The sequence below is a fragment of the Eriocheir sinensis genome, chromosome 59, assembly GCF_024679095.1.
Source record: "Eriocheir sinensis breed Jianghai 21 chromosome 59, ASM2467909v1, whole genome shotgun sequence".
Lineage (NCBI taxonomy): Eukaryota > Metazoa > Arthropoda > Malacostraca > Decapoda > Varunidae > Eriocheir > Eriocheir sinensis.
In genome coordinates this window covers 2953531-2974328 of record NC_066567.1, presented here as the reverse complement: position 1 = coordinate 2974328, position 20798 = coordinate 2953531, and the positions used below count along the sequence as shown (strand labels likewise).

Genomic DNA, 20798 nt, shown 5'->3' with positions numbered 1-20798 from the left:
CCCTTCCCGTCACCCTGTCCTCACCATGATCACAACGTCGGGGGGGAGGGGGCTGTCGGCGGTGAAGGGGCGAGGTTGGTGCTTGTGGACGAGCTTGACCCACTTCAGCACGGACAGGAGGTCATCACTAAACGCCTCGGCAAAGTTGTACTCGTAGGGGAAGGTGAGTTTCCAGGTGTCCACGACGAACTTCCTGCAAGAGTGAGGCGGGTGAAGGGGAGGGAAAGGGTGTGTGGATGAAGTGAGGAAGGTGGAGATGATGGGTGAAGTGATGAAAGGTGGGGTGGATGAGAAGTAAAGAGAGAGGTGAGGTGGTGTGATGGGTGAAGTGAGAGGAGAAAGGTGGAAGCGGATGACAGAGAAGTGATGTGGTGGATGAAATGAGGGGAGAAAAGTGGAGATGGATGATGAAGTGGTGATAAGGTGGATGAAGTGATGAAAAAAGAGGTGGATGAAGTAGGAAAAAAAATGTGGTGGATGTAGCAAGAAGAGAAAGTTGAAGTGGATGATGGCATAGCGGAGGTGTGGTGGATGAAGTGAGAAGAGAAAGGTGGAGAGTGGATGACAGAGAAGTGGAGATGTGGTGGATGAAATGAGGGGAGAAAAGTGGAGATGGATGATGAAGTGATGTGAGAAAAGAGGTGGATGAAATGAGGAAAGGAAAGTGGAATGGATGGTGGAGTGAAGATGAGATGGATGAAGCGAACAGAGAACACACTTCCACAAACCCTCTTTCACTCACACTCATCCTTACTCACCCACTCACCCACTCACCCACACTCTCCCTTCACCCTTAGACCTCTCCTTCCTCTCCCTCATACTCTCCCTTTGCCCTAAGAACTCTCCCTCCCTCCTTCCCTTCATCCCTAAAATCTTCCTCTCCCTCACTCTCTTACCTACCCATCACACACTCTCACCCTTTTACCTTAGAACACACCCTGAGAACTCTCCTTCCCTCATTCCCTTCTTCCCTAAAATCTCCCTCACTCATCACATGCTCTCCCTTCATCCCTAAGACCTCTCCTTCCTCTCCCTCTGCCTCCCCCCACTCTCCCTCACCCCAGGCACTCACCAAGACTTGTTCTGCTTGAGGGTGAGTTCTGGTACGGCCTCCCGCTCCTCCCGCACCTCCCTGGAATTGAGGGCGCGGGACAGCTTGCTTCCGGTCAGGGACATGATCTTGTGCTCGTCAAAGTGTACCTGGAGAAGGGAGGGTGCCTTAACAAAAAAAAAAAATCAACTTACTTTCACAAAATATATATAGGGAATACAGTTGGAGGATGGACGAATTTCTTTACCTTTATCTCTGTAACCATAAAACAACATTGGACTTACTCATACAAAACATACAGATAAGGAACAGAATGGACACTGGCTTACCTGTAGCTCCTCTGACTGGCAGGATATCCTTCCATTGGCCATCAAGTACGTCAAGTCACCTGTGGAAATTAGACAACCATCATCACTGTCCCATCACTGTCACCATCCCCTTCACTGCCCCCTCACCATCACCATCACCATCACTGCCCCCTCACCATCATCACCACTGCCCCCTCACCATCACCACTGTCCCCTCATCATTGTCACTACTGCCCCTTAACCCGGTAGCAGCGGGGATCATGTTTCTTAATTGTCCCTCTAAGCGAGAAAAATGAGAAAAAATCATCACTCATACAAACCATTTCATAATATATATCAACGCATTTGTGATCAGTATATGTGTCATCTATTTTGGGGGGTTTATATCATGGCACAAATTTGGCCCGTCGCTGCTACACGGTAAAGCCACAAATTTGGCCCATCGCTGCTATACGGTAAAGCCACAAATTTGGCCCGTCGCTGCTACATGGTAAAGCCACAAATTTGGCCCGTCGCTGCTACACGGAAAAGCCACAAATTTGGCCTGTCGCTGCTACACGGTAAAGCCATAAATTTGGCCTGTCGCTGCTACACAGTAAAGCCACAAATTTGGCCCGTCGCTGCTACATGGTAAAGCCACAAATTTGGCCCGTCGCTGCTACACGGAAAAGCCACAAATTTGGCCTGTCGCTGCTACACGGTAAAGCCACAAATTTGGCCTGTCGCTGCTACACGGAAAAGCCACAAATTTGGCCTGTCGCTGCTACATGGTAAAGCCACAAATTTGGCCCGTCGCTGCTACATGGTAAAGCCACAAATCTGGCCTGTCGCTGCTACACGGTAAAGCCACAAATTTGGCCCGTCGCTGCTACCGGGTTAACAATCATCACTGCCACTACCATCATCACCATCTCCACTGCATGACAAACAACCATCTATCACGGGTTCTTCAGGGTATAGGATGCTCCCCTCCACCATTACCAGCGCCAGATTTTGTTAACATTGTATCAGTATTTATTAAGTCATGTGGCTAGTTGTTTTTTTACTTCAATATCTGGGGATGGAGTTTGCTAGGAGTGTTGGATTTTCACATGGAGGGAAGGAGGAAAGAAGGAAGGAGGGAAGGAGAGAGAATGTTTAGGGGGTACATGAAGAAGGGAAGAAAGGATGGAAGGGAGGACAGAGGGAAGGGGGCAGGGGAGGAAGGGGTATAAGATATGAGAGAAGGAGGAGAGATGACAGAAGAAGGGAAGAAAGGATGGAAGGGAGGAGAGAGAGTAGGAGGCAAGGAGGGAGAGATGCGGGAAGATGTGTTTCCTGTTAGGTAAGGAAGGAGGGAGGAAAGATATGAGAGGAAGAGGAGAAAAAATGGACGAGAGGAGAGAGGAAGGGGTGTAAGATATGTAAGAAGGAGAGATGAGGGAAGATGCGTTTAAAATTAGGTTAGGGAGGATGGAGGAAAAATATGAGAGGAGGAGAGAGAAGGAGGAGGAGGAGGAGAGGAAAGCATTACGACTCACCCAGAATAAACTACAATAACGAAAAGCATGACTCAGCCTGAATAAACCACAATAAGGAAAGGAAAGAAGCAGAAGACCGCCATGACTCACCGAGGATGAAACACATGTGGTGGCGTTGAGACAGCACAGCACCAACCCGCAAATCACCCCGGGCAAGGATCTGTAGCTTGAGGCCGCCCTGTTCCTCCCCTCCACCACCTCCTCCTCCGTCCTCTTCCTCCTCCTCCTGTGTCCCTCCTCCTGCTGGTTTTGCTGTTGTGGTTCTCTCCTTTATTAATACTGGTTCTGCGTCTTTCACTGAGGGGATGAAAGCAGGAATAAGATGAGGAAATGTATAGGAAAAATAGCTTAATGATGGTTTCTTGTAAATTTATCATAGTTAGTCTTCTTTCCTTTCTGTCGTTTTCTCCTTCCAACCATGAAGCTCTCCTCCTCCTCCTCCTCCTCCTCCTCCCTCACACTCCTTCCCTCCTTCACACCCTCTCTCCTTCCTTCCTTCCTTCCTTAATCACATGCATCCATTTCCCTCCATTCTTTCCCCTTGTAGAAAGTAGTGTGCTTTTTTTCCATTATTGTTTTTTTGGGTTTTTTTGACGCCCTTGCACTGTCTCCTCTGCTATAAAAAAAAAAATCTTTCTCCCTGCCCCCCTTCTTTCTTCCCTTACACTCCCTCCTTCCTTGCCTCCTTTCACCTCCTCTTCCTCCCTTCATGTAGCCCCTAAGCATGCTCTCTCCTTCCTTCCCTTCTTCCTTCCTTTACATCTTTCTCTTTCCTCTCACACTTCCCTTACATTCCTCAACTTCCCTAACCCCCAAATCATCTTCCCCTCCACACTGCCTCTCTTTCCCTCCCTTCCAATCAGGTCCCCTTCTACTCTTTCATACATACAATCACCTGCCTTTCCTTCCCTTCATCTCAAACTCCCTTCTTCCCTTCTCCTTCCCTCACACTTTTCCCTTCTCTCCCTTCATCTCAATCACCTTTTACCCTTTCACAAACACCCTTACTCCCCTTCCCTTCCCTCCCTTATACTGAATTCCCCTTCTTCCCTTCTAAAAATACACTTACTTTTTCCCTCACCCCCTTCCCTTCCCTCCCTCCCACTCAAACCTCTACCCTCACACCCACACACCCCAACACTCACCCTTCACCGGCCTGACGCTGCGCACGACGGCCATCAGCTCCTGTGCCAGCGTGAGGAGGGTCATGTGTGTGTCGGTGGACCAGGTGAGGTGCAGCTGGTCACTCACACTCACCAGCACCTCGTCGTTGATCACCTCCACCACCACCTCGCTCACCTGCCCACACTCACCCTAGAGGAGGAAGAGGCGGGTTAGTTGGTTGATTGGTTGACTGGTTAGTTGGTTGATTTTTTTTTTTTTTTTTTTACAGCAGAGGAGTCAGTTCAAGGGCATAAAAAAAGGAATAAAATATGAAAAAAAAAAAGCCCGCTACTCACTGCTCCTAAAAAGAGTTAGAGTGGCCGAAAGATAGATCAATTTCGGGGACACACACACACACACACACACACACACACACACACACACACACTGGATGAGTGTTATGGAGACGGGACAGCACGACCCTAGTACGGCTCTTTTCCTGTATTTCACAACTAGGTAAATACACACGCACACACTAATCCACAGACCCAAACGCAAACACACCTTGATCTCGGAGGACTTGGTGCAAAAGTATTGGACGCCGGCGGGGACGAAGCGCAGCAGCTTGGTGCCGGTGATCAGAGTCTTGAAGTTGCCCTGGGACTTCTGGCTCTCGAGGCTGTCCACACGGGCCATGATGGACACTGGACGGCCAGGGTGAACAGGAAGGCAGTGTAATATAAAAGAAAGTCATAGATGCGTGGCCAAAAGAGAGCTGTTTATTTTACTTCCAAAAATAATGCTACTTCCCCTTCTCTCTCCCTTTCTCCCTTTTTCATACATTGTTAGTCAGTCAGTCAGTCAATCAATCAGTCAGTCAGTCAGTCAGTCAGTCAGTCAGTAAGTCAGTCAGTCAGTCATTCTTTTCCTTCCAGACATAACCCCTTTTAACACACTAAGAAATGGTTAACATATGAAAAAACAAATAAAAATCTATGATAAAAAATCGTCTGCAAAATTCATGTGACCTACTACAAAATTTTACCTTCAGTTTTGTGTTTTTCAAGTCATTTTGTTTGCTTTGATTGACGTCTGGTATGGTTGGTCTTACTTTTTCTCTGCTTCCATGAGGGTTTGTTTTGTGGCAATTTTATTCAAGATTGACTTTTATTTTTATTTCTTTGGTCTTGTTTTTATTATATTCTGCAGTCTCTTGGCAAACCTTCCATGCTGAATGAAAACAAATAAGGTAGCACCCTCTGAGGACCCCCACACCCCCAGAGGAACTAAACACCCACAGAGGACCCCCACACCCCCAGAGGAACTAAACACCCACAGAGGACCCCCACACCCCCAGAGGAACTAAACACCCACAGAGGACCCCACACCCCAGAGGAACTAAACACCCACAGAGGACCCCACACCCCAGAGGAACTAAACACCCACAGAGGACCCCACACCCACAGAGGAACTAAACACCCCAGAGGACCCCCACACCCACAGAGGAACTAAACACCCACAGAGGACCCCCACACCCCCAGAGGAACTAAACACCCACAGAGGACCCCCACACCCCCAGAGGAACTAAACACCCACAGAGGACCCCCACACCCCCAGAGGAACTAAACACCCACAGAGGACCCCACACCCCAGAGGAACTAAACACCACAGAGGACCCCACACCCCCAGAGGAACTAAACACCCACAGAGGACCCCCACACCCCCAGAGGAACTAAACACCCACAGAGGACCCCCACACCCCAGAGGAACTAAACACCCACAGAGGACCCCCACACCCCCAGAGGAACTAAACACCCACAGAGGACCCCCACACCCCCAGAGGAACTAAACACCCACAGAGGACCCCCACACCCCCAGAGGAACTAAACACCCACAGAGGAACTAAACACCCCAAGAGGACCCCCACACCCCCAGAGGAACTAAACACCCACAGAGGACCCCCCCACCCCCAGCGGAACAAAACACCCACAGAGGACACCCACACCCCAGAGGAACTAAACACCCACAGAGGAACCCCACAGCCCCAGAGGAACTAAACACCCACAGAGGACCCCCACACCCCCAGAGGACCCCCACACCCCCAGAGGAACTAAACACCCACAGAGGAACTAAACACCCACAGAGGAACTAAACACCCCCAGAGGACCCCCACACCCCCAGAGGAACTAAACACCACAGAGGAACTAAACACCCACAGAGGACCCCCACACCCCCAGAGGAACTAAACACCCCCAGAGGAACTAAACACCCACAGAGGAACTAAACACCCACAGAGGACCCCCACACCCCCAGAGGAACTAAACACCCCCAGAGGACCCCCACACCCCCAGAGGAACTAAACACCCCAGAGGAACTAAACACCCACAGAGGACCCCACACCCCAGAGGAACTAAACACCACAGAGGAACTAAACACCCACAGAGGAACTAAACACCCACAGAGGACCCCACACCCCAGAGGAACTAAACACCCCAGAGGAACTAAACACCCACAGAGGAACTAAACACCCCAAGAGGACCCCCACACCCCCAGAGGAACTAAACACCCACAGAGGAACTAAACACCCACAGAGGAACTAAACACCCCAAGAGGACCCCCACACCCCCAGAGGAACTAAACACCCACAGAGGAACTAAACACCCCCAGAGGACCACCACACCCCAGAGGAACTAAACACCCCAAGAGGACCCCACACCCCCAGAGGAACTAAACACCCCCAGAGGAACTAAACACCCACAGAGGAACTAAACCCCCCAAGAGGACCCCACACCCCAGAGGAACTAAACACCCACAGAGGACCCCCACACCCCAGAGGAACTAAACACCCACAGAGGACCCCACACCCCAGAGGAACTAAACACCCCAGAGGAACTAAACACCCACAGAGGAACTAAACACCCAAGAGGACCCCCACACCCCAGAGGAACTAAACACCCACAGAGGACCCCCACACCCCAGCGGAACTACACACCCACAGAGTACCAACACACCCCCAGAGGAACTAAACACCCACAGAGGAACTAAACACCCCAAGAGGACCCCCACACCCCCAGAGGAACTAAACACCCACCGAGGACCCCCACACCCCCAGAGGAACTCAACACCCACAGAGGACCCCCACACCCCCAGAGGAACTAAACACCCACAGAGGAACTAAACACCCCAAGAGGACCCCACACCCCAGAGGAACTAAACACCCAGAGGACCCCACACCCCCAGAGGAACTAAACACCCACAGAGGACCCCACACCCCAGAGGAACTAAACCCCCCCAGAGGAACTAAACACCCCCAGAGGAACTAAACACCCACAGAGGACCCCCACACCCCCAGAGGAACTAAACACCCCCAGAGGACCCCCACACCCCCAGAGGAACTAAACACCCACAGAGGAACTAAACACCCACAGAGGAACTAAACACCCACAGAGGACCCCACACCCCAGAGGAACTAAACACCCACAGAGGACCCCACACCCCAGAGGAACTAAACACCCACAGAGGAACTAAACACCCACAGAGGAACTAAACACCCACAGAGGACCCCACACCCCAGAGGAACTAAACACCCACAGAGGACCCCACACCCCAGAGGAACTAAACACCCACAGAGGACCCCCACACCCCAGAGGAACTAAACACCCACAGAGGACCCCACACCCCAGAGGAACTAAACACCCACAGAGGACCCCCACACCCCCAGAGGAACTAAACACCCACAGAGGACCCACACCCCCAGAGGAACTAAACACCCACAGAGGACCCCCACACCCCCAGAGGAACTAAACACCCCCAGAGGAACGAAACACCCCCAGAGGACCCCACACCCCAGAGGACCCCACACCCCCAGAGGACCCCACACCCCAGAGGAACTAAACACCCCAGAGGACCCCACCCCCAGAGGAACTAAACACCCACAGAGGACCCCACACCCCAGAGGAACTAAACACCCCAAGAGGACCCCAACACCCCAGAGGAACTAAACACCCACAGAGGACCCCCACACCCCCAGAGGAACAAAAAACCCCAAGAGGACCCCAACACCCCCAGAGGAACTAAACACCCACAGAGGACCCCACACCCCAGAGGAACTAAACACCCACAGAGGACCCCACACCCCCAGAGGAACTAAACACCCACAGAGGACCCCACACCCCCAGAGGAACTAAACACCCACAGAGGACCCCACACCCCAGAGGAACTAAACACCCCAAGAGGACCCCAACACCCCAGAGGAACTAAACACCCACAGAGGACCCCCACACCCACAGAGGAACTAAACACCCCCAGAGGACCTACACACCCCCAGAGGAACTAAACACCCCAGAGGACCCCACACCCCAGAGGAACTAAACACCCCAGAGGACCCCCACACCCCAGAGGAACTAAACACCCCAGAGGACCCCACCCCCAGAGGACCCCCACACCCCCAGAGGAACTAAACACCCCAAGAGGACCCCAACACCCCCAGAGGACCCCACACCCCAGAGGAACTAAACACCCCAGAGGACCCCACACCCCAGAGGAACTAAACACCCACAGAGGAACTAAACACCCCAAGAGGACCCCCACACCCCCAGAGGAACTAAACACCCACAGAGGACCCCCACACCCCAGAGGAACTAAACACCCACAGAGGACCCCCACACCCCAGAGGACCCCACACCCCAGAGGAACTAAACACCCACAGAGGACCCCACACCCCAGAGGACCCCCACACCCCAGAGGAACTAAACACCCACAGAGGACCCCACACCCCCAGAGGACCCCACACCCCAGAGGAACTAAACACCCACAGAGGACCCCACACCCCAGAGGAACTAAACACCCACAGAGGACCCCACACCCCAGAGGAACTAAACACCCACAGAGGACCCCCACACCCCCAGAGGAACTAAACACCCACAGAGGACCCCCACACCCCCAGAGGAACTAAACACCCACAGAGGAACTAAACACCCCAAGAGGACCCCCACACCCCCAGAGGAACTAAACACCCACAGAGGACCCCCACCCCCCCCGAGGAACGAAACACCCACAGAGGACCCCACACCCCAGAGGAACTAAACACCCACAGAGGACCCCACACCCCAGAGGAACTAAACACCCACAGAGGACCCCACACCCCAGAGGACCCCACACCCCCAGAGGAACTAAACACCCACAGAGGAACTAAACACCCCAAGAGGACCCCCACACCCCCAGAGGAACTAAACACCCACAGAGGACCCCCACACCCCCAGAGGAACTAAACACCCACAGAGGACCCCCACACCCCCAGAGGACCCCAACACCCCCAGAGGAACTAAACACCCACAGAGGACCCCCACACCCCCAGAGGACCCCCACATGCCCAGAAAACACCCCCAGTCCCCCACTCACCCTTCTGCTCCGAGACAGCAAACACGTTGATGTTGGTACACTTGGCGCTGATGGCACTGAACACCTCACTCTCCTGTGCCCCCGCCGACTCCTCCTTCACCACCCGCCGAGCCCTGGGCCTACGCATGTACGACTTGAGCTCCCGAGAGTACCTGTTGAGGAGAGGGAAGGAGGGATATAAAGAACGTAAAGAATATAAGGGTATGCAGCAGGCACATTCAGGCTCAGGGAAGAGACTGTCACTGATTTATTCAATGAGAAACAAACAGATCACAAAACAAAAAGAAGACATGGTAGTGTTGGTCCTGGATAATTCAACACCCAAAAGCAAATTAAAGGATTGAAGGAGAGGCTTATCGACTTTTGACAAACAAGAGAGCGGCCTTACACTACATGGACAAGATGATGGAGACATTAACAGACCCTGATCCCACCCAGGCTTGACGGAGTATGTGGCAGCAGACTGGTCTCCACAAAAAAGGAAAGACATAAACATGATCAAGAGAATACAAGAGGCAGCAATTTGGATGGTCCTGAGTCTGACAAGACTATTATACAAAGAAAAATTTTGGTTGCCATCATTAAAAGAAAGAACTGATATGATTGCAGTGATCAGGGCAATGAAGGGAGTAAATGAAATAGATAGAAAAGATGTTTCTATGGGATGGGATGGAAAGAAACTGAAGGACAAGTTTACCATTTTGATTCGCTTAACTGTGGAATGGCCTGGACAGGGAGATCATCCATTGCAAAACCTTATGTCAATTTGAAGCAAAGTTTGATAGATCAAGCTCTCTTTATCACAACAAGGTGAATACAGACACACATACACACACACATCTGGACAGAGAGGACCTGTGTGTGTGGAGCGAGAGAGAAACGAGAGGACATGGAAAGAAGTTGAGGGCGACCACGTGCAGGCGAGATGTGAAAAAGTTCAGCTTCCCAAACAGAAGCATTGAGCTATGGAATGGACTGGAGGAGGAGGTGGCTTGTGCAAGAACCATTCATGATTTTAAGGAAAAGTTGGATAAGAGAGGATATGGAGATGGGACAGCGCGAGTGTAGCTCTTTTCCCGTATGTCACAACTAGGTAAATACACACACACACACACACACACACACACCTGGCCAGTGCGGTGAGCAGTGTTCCCAGCTCAGGACTCCATTCCAACTGAACGTATTCAATGAGTGCCTCGGCCTGCAGTGGCGGCAATGTCACCCCAATGGCCCTGTTAGTGGCCTGGGGGGGTGGGGAGCCAGAGGAGGACCACTGGACCAGACACAGCCCCACATAAGCCGGCGTCCCCCACACGTGCGTCCTCTTGGGGGCCGCTGCTGCCGCTGTGGACGACACAGTTGGCGTAATGCTGTGCTTGACACTCCCCAGCGTGGCAACCAGCGACTCCAGGAGCAGTTCGCCCACCACCTGCGCCGCCCACTGGGACACAGCCATGCTGAAGCGGGCGCGCTGCAGGCTGGCCCGCCCCTGGGAGGCCCCGCCCACACAGCCGCCGCAGCTCACGTCCCACAGCTCCACGATGAGCCCCACACAGTACCGCTGCAGGAAGGTGTGGCCCAGGCTCCTGCTGTGGTTGTTGTTATTGTTGTTGTTGTTGCTTCTTGTTGTCCCCACACACTCCTTTGCTGGGCCGTCCACAACCTGCCACAAGCCACGAGCAGAACAGCTGGTTACTTATTTTTCTAAAGGAAAAAGAAACAGTCTAATGGTTCTAAAATGGAGGAAGAGTAATTATGTCAACAAATTATGCAAATCTGTTTGCAAATGATGTAAAACTCATAAAGCCAATAAAAGACTTTGAATGTTGCAAAACACTTCAGAAGGGTCTGGATGAATGGCACAGCTGGAGGAAAATGTGAAAAATAGACTTTAATGCTAAGAAATGTTATGCTTTAAAAATGGAAAGGAGTGAAGAAAGACCCAGGTGGGAGTAGCCTACAATGTAAGGAGAGAAGTCATCAGTTAAGGAAAAGATGAGACAGTATAATGCAGGGAGAGAAACCATGAGTTAAGGAAAAGATGAAAAAGTATAATATAGGGAAAGAAACCATGAGTTAAGCAAAAGATGAAAAATTATAATATAGGGAAAGAAACCATGAGTTAAGGAAAAGATGAAAAAGTATAATATAGGGAGAAGCCTTTAGTAAAAACAGACCTGGGAGTGAAAGTACAAGATAACCTTTCCTCAGAGAATCATATGAATAAGACAACTGGAGGATGTTTTAGATTGCTGATATAAATCAAAGTGGCCTTTAATTCCATGGATGAGGAGATGTTAAGAATGTCAACAACATCAATGATAAGATCAACACACATTCACAAGCTGGAAAGAGTGCAAAGAGTGGCGACAAAAATTATACCAAGTTTAAGAGAACAGCAATATACTGAATGCACAAACTGGAACTGGCTAACTGCAAAAAAGAAGAGAGAGGTGACTAAATCATGGCATTCAAAATCCCTGGGGCAGGCAGACAGGGAAAAGACTTGATGGTAAGGGACAGTGGAAAGACATTAAATGAGGAAACAAGATGAAGGAAGGATGTAAAGAAGTTTAATTTCATCAAGAAAATCATTGATACTTGGAAGAGTCTGGATGTGGAGATAACTAGAACTAAGAACACTCATGCCTTTAAAGCAGAGGGGTACAAGCAGATATGGAGACAAGACAATTGGAACTGAGCTCAAGTCCTGTATAGCACAAGCAGGTAACTAGACACACTCACACAGGGCTGAGGGAGGTGTGGGTAAGGTGGCGGCCTGTGGTGGGAGAGGTAGGTGGTCCACACGGCCAGGTCGCGGTGATCGTAGGAGACGTGCAGCCACCGGAACTCACTCTTCATGTTGACGCGGTCACCCACAAACTGAAAGAAAATGGGTAGCTGTCTAACAGACACTTCTGAGTGAGGAGCTGAGCACCTTGAACCATGAGGCTGCAAGTATTAATGTCAAAAGTTAGAAAACTGTTGTTAAAATTTGGTTCACCTGTACATTCCAGGTTGTTGTCATTGTCATCTATTATGGTTTTGGGCACTGATATATGAATATAAAGCTTCAGGTCACATCTTCCACAGGACAGGATTTTTTATAAATCTGTTGCTGGCAAAGTCTCTGTTTTGGTCACAGCGACACTTGCAACATTGTGATTCCAGACTTTCAGGGTATGCCTCACTGATTGATTAATTGATTGTAGACAACACCATCAAAGTGAGTTTCAAAAGATTTTTTTTTCCATTCCAATGTTCATTCTCAGTATAATGGGGATATGAATGACTGAAGCTAATTTTAAAAATGCAGTTCATGGGCACAACACAGCAGAAAACATGACAAGCTGCAGCTCCTCTAGTACAGTGACAAACAAACAGTCAAGCTGAAAAATAACATCCCTAGCCCGGCCCATTCCCAGGGTGTTGCTTGCCTGCGTCTGCAGGTTGAACCTGTTGAGGGTGACCAGGGAGTCGTGGGTGCCCTGGACGCGTGTCAGATCCACCTGAAGCTCTGTGCTGAAGTCTGGCAGCAGGGCCGGCAGGTTCTCTGGAGGGAGGAGAGGCACAGTGAGGGAGGAAGGTGAGGGGGAAAGAGCAGGTGTGAGAGTGGTGTTATCAAGGGAAAGGTTTAGGGGTGGGAATAGAGTATGGGGGTGTGCAGAAGGAAAGAGAAGACTTTAATGCTGAATAATCATGTTCACTGTTGGTAAAAACAGTAAAACTCTTAGAATTACTGATAGTGTAGCAATAAGAACTATGATTATGATTACTACTACTACTAACACAACTACAACTAGGTACTACTACCACTACCACTGCTACTATTATTACTACTACCACTACTGCCATCACTACTACTACTACTACTACTACTACTACTACTATAGTCTGTTTCATTCCGCCTGTCCAACAACAAAGCGGGAATTTTGATGGATGTGTCACCTGTGCATTTCAAGTTTGGGAATACGTGAAAATCAACTGTTTGATAGACATTCAAGCTTATTTATCAATAATATATTTGAATGTTTATGAATACAAAAAACAACTCAGTCGTTCGCATCGATAATCTAACAAACAAGCACACGCAAAGACAAGGTGTATCAAATAACATGGTCACATCATGCCTGAACGATCTGTGTTTTTTCAAATTCATTGATTGATGGCTCATTTCAGGTATATTAAAAGACATCTGGCTCTGCAAGTGCAAATAAAGGGTATCTTAATAATTTACTGCACGTAAATAACGATTAATAATAATCAAAATAACATGAAATAGTAAATAATAGGCTAACTGTTGAATGCGATGCTAGGCTATTTCAAATATTAGGCAACCCATGTTATTAACACGTCAAAATTCCTTATGTATAGACACTTGCAGAGTCGGATGTCACTTTATGTACCTGAATGAGATGGAATATGGGTGTGTGAAAGGCTATGAATCGTTCGAGTATGATCAGACTACACTGTTTGATATACAAGTTGTTCCTTCGTGTGCTTGTATGGTAGATTATCGATGCAAATCGGCATGTTTGTGGTTCATATAAGAGGGTTTGATTTTTTTTTGTAAACACAAACATTCAAATATATCAATCTAAATATAAAGTTGATCTTCACGCAATCATGAACTAACAATGTGCAGGTGCCACATCTATGTTCACAAGTGGACAGACGGAATGAAACGGACTATACTACTACTATCACTACCATTACTACTACAACCACTACCACTATCATTATTACTACTACTGCCACTATCACTACTACTACTACAACTACTACCACCACCAACACCACCAACACCACCCACCTAAGGCCCCTTCACGGTTGAGGTGTGTCTGCAGGTCTATGGCCGCCAGTGTCCCCTGCAGGGCCATCTGTCCCAAGCCATTCATGAACTTGACGCCAATGTCCTCAATCTTCATCTGAAACTTCTGTAAACAAAGAATGAATGTGTGTGGTGCTGGTGTTCTCTTTGGTCAATTCAATTCTTATGTGTTTGTTGCCTGATAATATTTCTGTAACATTCTATACAATAACCAGTGGTGGGCACGGTTCCGCTAATCCGCTAACCGCTAATTAGTAAAGCTAACTTTTTCGTTAGCTGATTAGTGCTTTCGCTAACTTTGGAAACAGTAAGCGGACCATATCAAGAGGACACACCCAGTGCATGCCACTCAGTTTGATCATCATTTGATTTTTTCAGGCTATACCTTTCTGGAAAGCCAAAATACTACACCGAAGCTAAATCCATACAAAAAGTTAGCGGTTAGCATTACCTTCCACTAATTTCTTTATCAGTTTAGCGGTTCAGCGTAAACAAAGCTAACTTTTTAGTTAATGGATTACCGGTTAGTGAAGCTAACTTTTCGGTTAGCGGTGCCCACCATTGACATTAACTATATATATTATTCTTATTGGTGACCTGTATAGCATCTTAAAAGGAGCCATTCACTCAACTCACCAGGGGCAGGAAGAGCCAGTACTTGCGTAGGAGGGCTTCGGGGGAGGGCTGGTGGAGGGGGGAGGCGGCAGTGGCAGGCAGGAGGGGGCTGGGAACGATGGGTGTGGCCGCCAACGCCTTGTGCTCCAGGAAGGTGAGGAGTCGCTCCCGGATGGTCACCTGTGGCTGGCTGAGCTGCACATAGATGTTCTGAGGAGGAGGCGAGGCAAAGAAATAGAAAAAGGTTGAACAAAAATTGGCAAAAACTAAAAAAAAGGATAAAATAAAATAGTAAAAAGAAAATTAGAGGAGACAGTTACTTCCATTCAGTTAGGAGATTTCTAAACAGACAGGATCATAAAGCTGCAGGTTATGTTAATGTACAGAGAGCAATGTGTGTGTGAGGGTGTTGGGTGTGACAGTTATGTGAGGTAAGCAGTATATGAGGGTATTTTATGTGGCAGTAATGTTAATAAGAATGTGTGTAAGGGTGCTGTGTTGAGGGTGTTGTGTGTGAGGGTGTTGTGTGAGGGTTTGAAAAGGTTCCTGAGAGTGACAGTAAGAATTGTGTGCAGAGGTTCTAAGGGAAATGTGAAAAGGTGATCATCATCATCATCATCATTTCATCGACGCCTGCTCCTAGGAGCACCCACCAGGGGATGGCCACAGCAGAAGAGTTTCCATCTTTCTCTATCCAGACACTCCCTCCTTGCCTGCTCAAAGATTCTCAAAGATCTTTCTCCCCTCTCCATAACGTACTCTTGCACCCCACCTCTCCATTTCACTGGAGGTCGTCCTCTAGCATTCCCTCCCTTTATCTCACTCACATACACCCTTCTGGTCATCTTACTCTCCTCCATTCGCTCCATGTGGCCAAACCACTTTAAAGTCTGTCGCTTCACTTCTTCCACCACTCCACACTTCTTCCCTTCACCCCTGTGACACATTCCAAAATGCTCGTACACACTTTCATTACTCATTCCATCCATTCTACTCACACCACAAGCACTCCTCAAATAACTCATTTCCACTGCCTGCACTCTAGACCTCTGACTTTCATTCCAGGTGATGAGAGAAAGAATAGTGTTGGATAGTATTAGAGTTTCTATCTACGGCACTAGCTTTCACATGACCACAAAACAGAAGAAAAAAAAATGGAGAGAAGAGTAAAAAAACTGAAAAAAAGAACAAACTAAAGTAAAAGAATAGTATACACAGAAACAGAAATAGAAACAAACAAAGAATAAAAAGAATGAAGGAGGAGAGAGATGAACACAAACAAGAGAAAAAACAAACAAACAAAAAAAAACAAAACAATATAGAGAACCAAAAACAGCAACAAAAGAACACACACACAAAAAAAAAAAAAATAAATAAATAAATAAATAAATAATTAATACATAAACAAAAAGTAGCGACTCTTTACTCACCTCCATGGCAGCTATCGTCTCCGCATTCACCTCCACCGACAGCTTCAACGAGCCGGCACACTCCATCAGGGAAGGGTTCTGCGTGCCCCCAACACTACCACCACCACCACCACCACTGACATGACTCGCTCCCTGCCTCCCATCCCCGCCTCCGTTGCTGCTATCACTGCTGCTGCTGCTCTCCACGGCATGCTGCAACACCTGGACTTGTGCGCCTGTAACACTGCCAATCAGCTGTGAAAAGATGAGGTTTGGGGTTAGCGGCGCCATGGGAGGGGTGCTGTGTTGTGGGTGGTGGTGGTGGTGATGAGTGTTGTGTCAAAAAGGGTGAGGTTGAATGGGTGTTGTGTTGTGTTGTGTTGTGTTGTGTGTGTGACCTTTAGGGAGTTTATGATAGGGGATTTTGTCCACTAGAGTGTGTGTTACTCAAACGATAAAACACACACACACACACACGCAAACACACACACACACATACAACGGACTTGACGAGGAGACTGTGTGTGCAAAAATGATTCATGAAAGTAAAGCCAAACTGGATAATAAGGGTTATGGAGACAGGACAGCACGAGGCTAGTACGGTTCTTTTCCTGTATTTCACAACTAGGTAAATACACACACATTCCCTCTACACAATACACTGGCCACCAAGTACTAACCACTAACTCCTAAATGACGATCAAAGCTTAATTGCTGTGATTTAGCAACACCTACAAGTACTCACCATCGTTGTTCAAGAGATTACTAAGATAACTTTTCTTGCTGCCAATACTACAACATTAATACTATGGATACATGTTAGTACACTGCAGTACTTTATCCATAGAAACATGCTCAGTGTAGGTCATTCATTCTTAACTCTGATGCTTTCAAATGTAGATTAGAGGAGGGAAGAGTGCATGGATATCATACTGTGTAATATTTGTTCCATACCAACATGACCACAGAGACAAAGCAGGACAACTATGATCATTTTATGTGCAAAAGTCATGCAGGCATTCAGTCCATGTGCTCAGGGAAGGAAACGCGTCCGTGAAACAACAAAACTGTGCTGGACAAGTAGACGTGCCAAGAGTGCTTACTACTATTTTGAAATTTCGTATAAAAGCCAAACTAATGGAATCAACTGCTATTCATTGGGTGATAATAAATGTACTAGTGACATTATCATTACTGCAAATTTCCAACATAAATGGTTTGGAGGAATAACAAATTAGATAAATAAAATAATAATAACTAATATGAATAATAATAATCAATCAGTCAATCAATGGAGACATATGCCACAGGGTGAGTTGCCTCACTCACCCCCCAAAGCCAAACCTGGGTGTTCCTCCAGGCTAGTCTCCACGTGATCACCTTTCCATCCCAAGTATCTCATGGCAGAATCTACTGACTTGCTCAAGCTACAAACTCTGTGGGTGTCCCTTTGGTCTCCGCCACTTGCAAATGTCTCTAACAGAAACAACCTGGTGTGCAGAGTCAGCTTCTGGGTGGTGGTGTACCACATGCCCATATAGCTGGAGTTTGACCCTTGCCTGCCATACCGACTAGTGTAATAACACAGTAGTTGATGCAGTCTTGTCAGTACCTTTTCCCTTTCCAGATAGGGATGACCAGCAGCTTCTCCCAGTCAGGAGGAATGGTACCAGATTGCCTGTATGGCAGTCAAGACTGCATGCAACCCAGGGATCATGGTTTCACCTCCAGCTTCAAGCAGTTCTGCACTAATGTTACAGACACCAGGTGACTTTCCACCCCCTCAACTTTGCCACAGCCTCTCTGACCCCATTGTCGATGGGTGGATCAGTATCCACCACCTTCAACACAGAAACTGGAAGCTGCCCACTTGGAGGGTCTGCAGTATACAACTCAACGAAATTAGCCCAAAATTAATAGCAACATTAATAATAACTAGCAGGACCCGTTTATATACCACAGTAAACCTAGCAATCCTCCTCCTCTTCCTCTTAATCCTCTTCCAAATATCTTATCCTCTTCCTCCTCCTCATAAACCTCTTGTAAACCTCTTCATGCTCTTTTAAAACTCATAATTCTCTTCCATTTCATCTTAATCCTCTTTTAAACCTTTTAATCCTCTTCTAAACCTCTAAACACCCCCTCTTCCTTTTAACCAGAGGTGGGCGCAGTACTGAAAAATCAATAGTGTGGTTGCAGTAGTGTGGTACTTTTTCCAGAGTAGTGCGGTTGTGGTAGTGCAGTCCCATTTTTTTCTTTCCCAGTGTGGTACACGGTGTGTGGTGCTGCGGTAGTGGTAGTCAAAATAAAAAATACTTCAGTGGCAATCCAAACAAAGGAAACATGCTTAAAAGAAAAAAAAATAATAATCTGGTACCACGGACGGGTCCGGGGTTGAAATGACTGTCACCGCGCGGGTTAAAGAAGACTCGCAGTGTAGTAGTTTAGTCTGTCTATTTAGTATTTAATTTTGAACAATAACTGAAAAGTCAGAATGATTGAATCACTGATTCTGATGACTGAGTCCAATTCACTGTAAAAAAAAAAAAAAAAAAAAAAAAAAAAAAAAAAAAAAAAACCATTTATGTGAGCATGCCGCGCTGCAAATGTCGTCTTCGATAGTTTTCAAAGTATCGCAAAAAAGTACCGCAGGATTTTTAAGTGTGGTCTGCGGTAGTGCGGTATTTTCAGAAAATTTGCAGTAGTGCGGTACTTTTTTTTGTAATGCGGTACTACCGCACTACTGCACTAAGTACCGCACTTGCCCACCTCTGCTCTTAACCTCATTTAACCGCAAAAGTTTTCTCGGGAGATCCCCCCATAACTCAAAAGTCAGTGGAAAATACACTTTGAAACTGAGAGAAAGTCATAAAAGATGTTTTATAGAAAACTTTCTGGCGCACCCTGCTGAGAAATCTGTTTCTTTCTAGGTTGTTGCATTTGGCTGGAATTCCAAGATTCCCAAAAAACTTCAACTTTTTACTGGTGCAATGTACAGGAAAATTTATTGAGGAAAAGTTGCTCATTTTATCACAATGGAGTGTGAAAAATATAGTTTATAATCTTTGACCTGGAAATTTACTACCTACAGAGAGGCAAAATTGCAGTGAAACTCAAAAAATATTTTTTTGTAGTTTTTTTCATTCTGGAATGAATCTTATCGAATAAAAGTTGTCGAAAATTATCTGTATAACTCAACTGTGAAATCAGTGTTATGATTTGGACTGACCCCCTTGACTGTCAAGCATCTCTAAATAGTTTCCGTGTGTGTGTGTGTGTGTGTGTGTGTGTGTGTGAGAGAGAGAGAGAGAGAGAGAGAGAGAGAGAGAGAGAGAGAGACACACACACACACACTCTCTCTCTCTCTCTCTCTCTCTCTCTCTCTCTCTCTCTCTCTCTCACACACACCTGGAAACTATTTAGAGACACTTGACAGTCAGCGCCCCAAGGGAACCGAGGGTAGAAGAGTGACGCTGCCATATCTTGTCTCAGTGAACGACAGCTCGAGTTTGGTGTTAATAATAATAATAATAATAATAATAATAATAATAATAATAATAATAATAATAATAATAATAATAATAATAATAATAATAATAATAACAATTTCAATAACAATAATAATAAACCCCGAGTTGTCAAGTAATGTTTCAAAACAGTATAAAGAATGGTCAAGCTTTGTAATTTCAACAGGGGAGGGCACACACACACACACACACACACACACACACACACACACACACACACACACACACACACACACACACACACAAGGCTCTGTCACCCTCCCCTCCCCCCTGCACCCTCCACCCTCCCCGGGCCTCTTCTTACATAGATGTACGAGGGAAGAAGATCCTGGGCCGGGCAGAAGCATGAAAGAGAGAGAGAGCAGAGTAGGTAAATACCACACAGAGCGAGAGAGAGACAAGCAAACATTTACAGCATGCGGCCAGTCAGCCAGCCAGCCAGCCTGTAGCCTTCCTCACAAGCCCTCCCAAGTCCAGCATGCAGAAAAAAAGGGAGGAGTTAAAATAGAGATGTTATTAAAGGGTAAACATCCACATATACTCTGTTAATAAAAATCAATGCAGGAAAAAGGAAGAAGGAAATAGTCTTCTTCTGTGGCCATCCACTTAAGGGAGTTCCCAGAGTAAGAGAGAGCTAGGAAAGGGATATGTCAAGGGTGTTACTTCATGAGACATATCCACTTATGCTCTGCTGAGGGAGACACTGATGCAGAGAAGTGAGAGAAAAAAGGAAAAAATAGAAGTGTTATAATATTGTAAACATCCACTCACACACTGTTAGGATAATGATCAATACAAGAAAGAAGGGTGAGGAGAAGGCAATGATAATAGAGGTGTTGTCCTACTGTATTGATCATTATCCTAACAGAGTGTGAGTGGATGTTTACAATATTATAACACCGCAATGATAATAGAGGTGTTGTCCTATTGTATTGATCATTATCCTAACAGAGTGTGAGTGGATGTTTACAATATTATAACACCGCAATAATAATAGAGGTGTTGTCCTATTGTATTGATCATTATCCTAATA

General features: G+C 47.1%; 1 protein-coding gene across 1 annotated transcript in view; it reads right to left on the bottom strand.

Annotated features, from left to right (window-relative positions):
• Window positions 1-20798, bottom strand: part of LOC126985370 (protein KIAA0100-like) — a 62507-nt gene that overhangs the window by 36008 nt on the left and 5701 nt on the right. The window contains exons 6-18 of the mRNA XM_050840147.1: window positions 16260-16493; window positions 14851-15039; window positions 14197-14320; window positions 12821-12936; window positions 12129-12266; window positions 10511-11046; window positions 9384-9535; window positions 4548-4687; window positions 4025-4193; window positions 2970-3176; window positions 1381-1439; window positions 1073-1200; window positions 25-193 (exon numbers count right to left, since the gene is read on the bottom strand). Coding sequence (XP_050696104.1) covers window positions 25-193; window positions 1073-1200; window positions 1381-1439; window positions 2970-3176; window positions 4025-4193; window positions 4548-4687; window positions 9384-9535; window positions 10511-11046; window positions 12129-12266; window positions 12821-12936; window positions 14197-14320; window positions 14851-15039; window positions 16260-16493 — 2361 coding nt within the window. The remainder of the gene's footprint in view (window positions 1-24; window positions 194-1072; window positions 1201-1380; window positions 1440-2969; window positions 3177-4024; window positions 4194-4547; window positions 4688-9383; window positions 9536-10510; window positions 11047-12128; window positions 12267-12820; window positions 12937-14196; window positions 14321-14850; window positions 15040-16259; window positions 16494-20798) is intronic.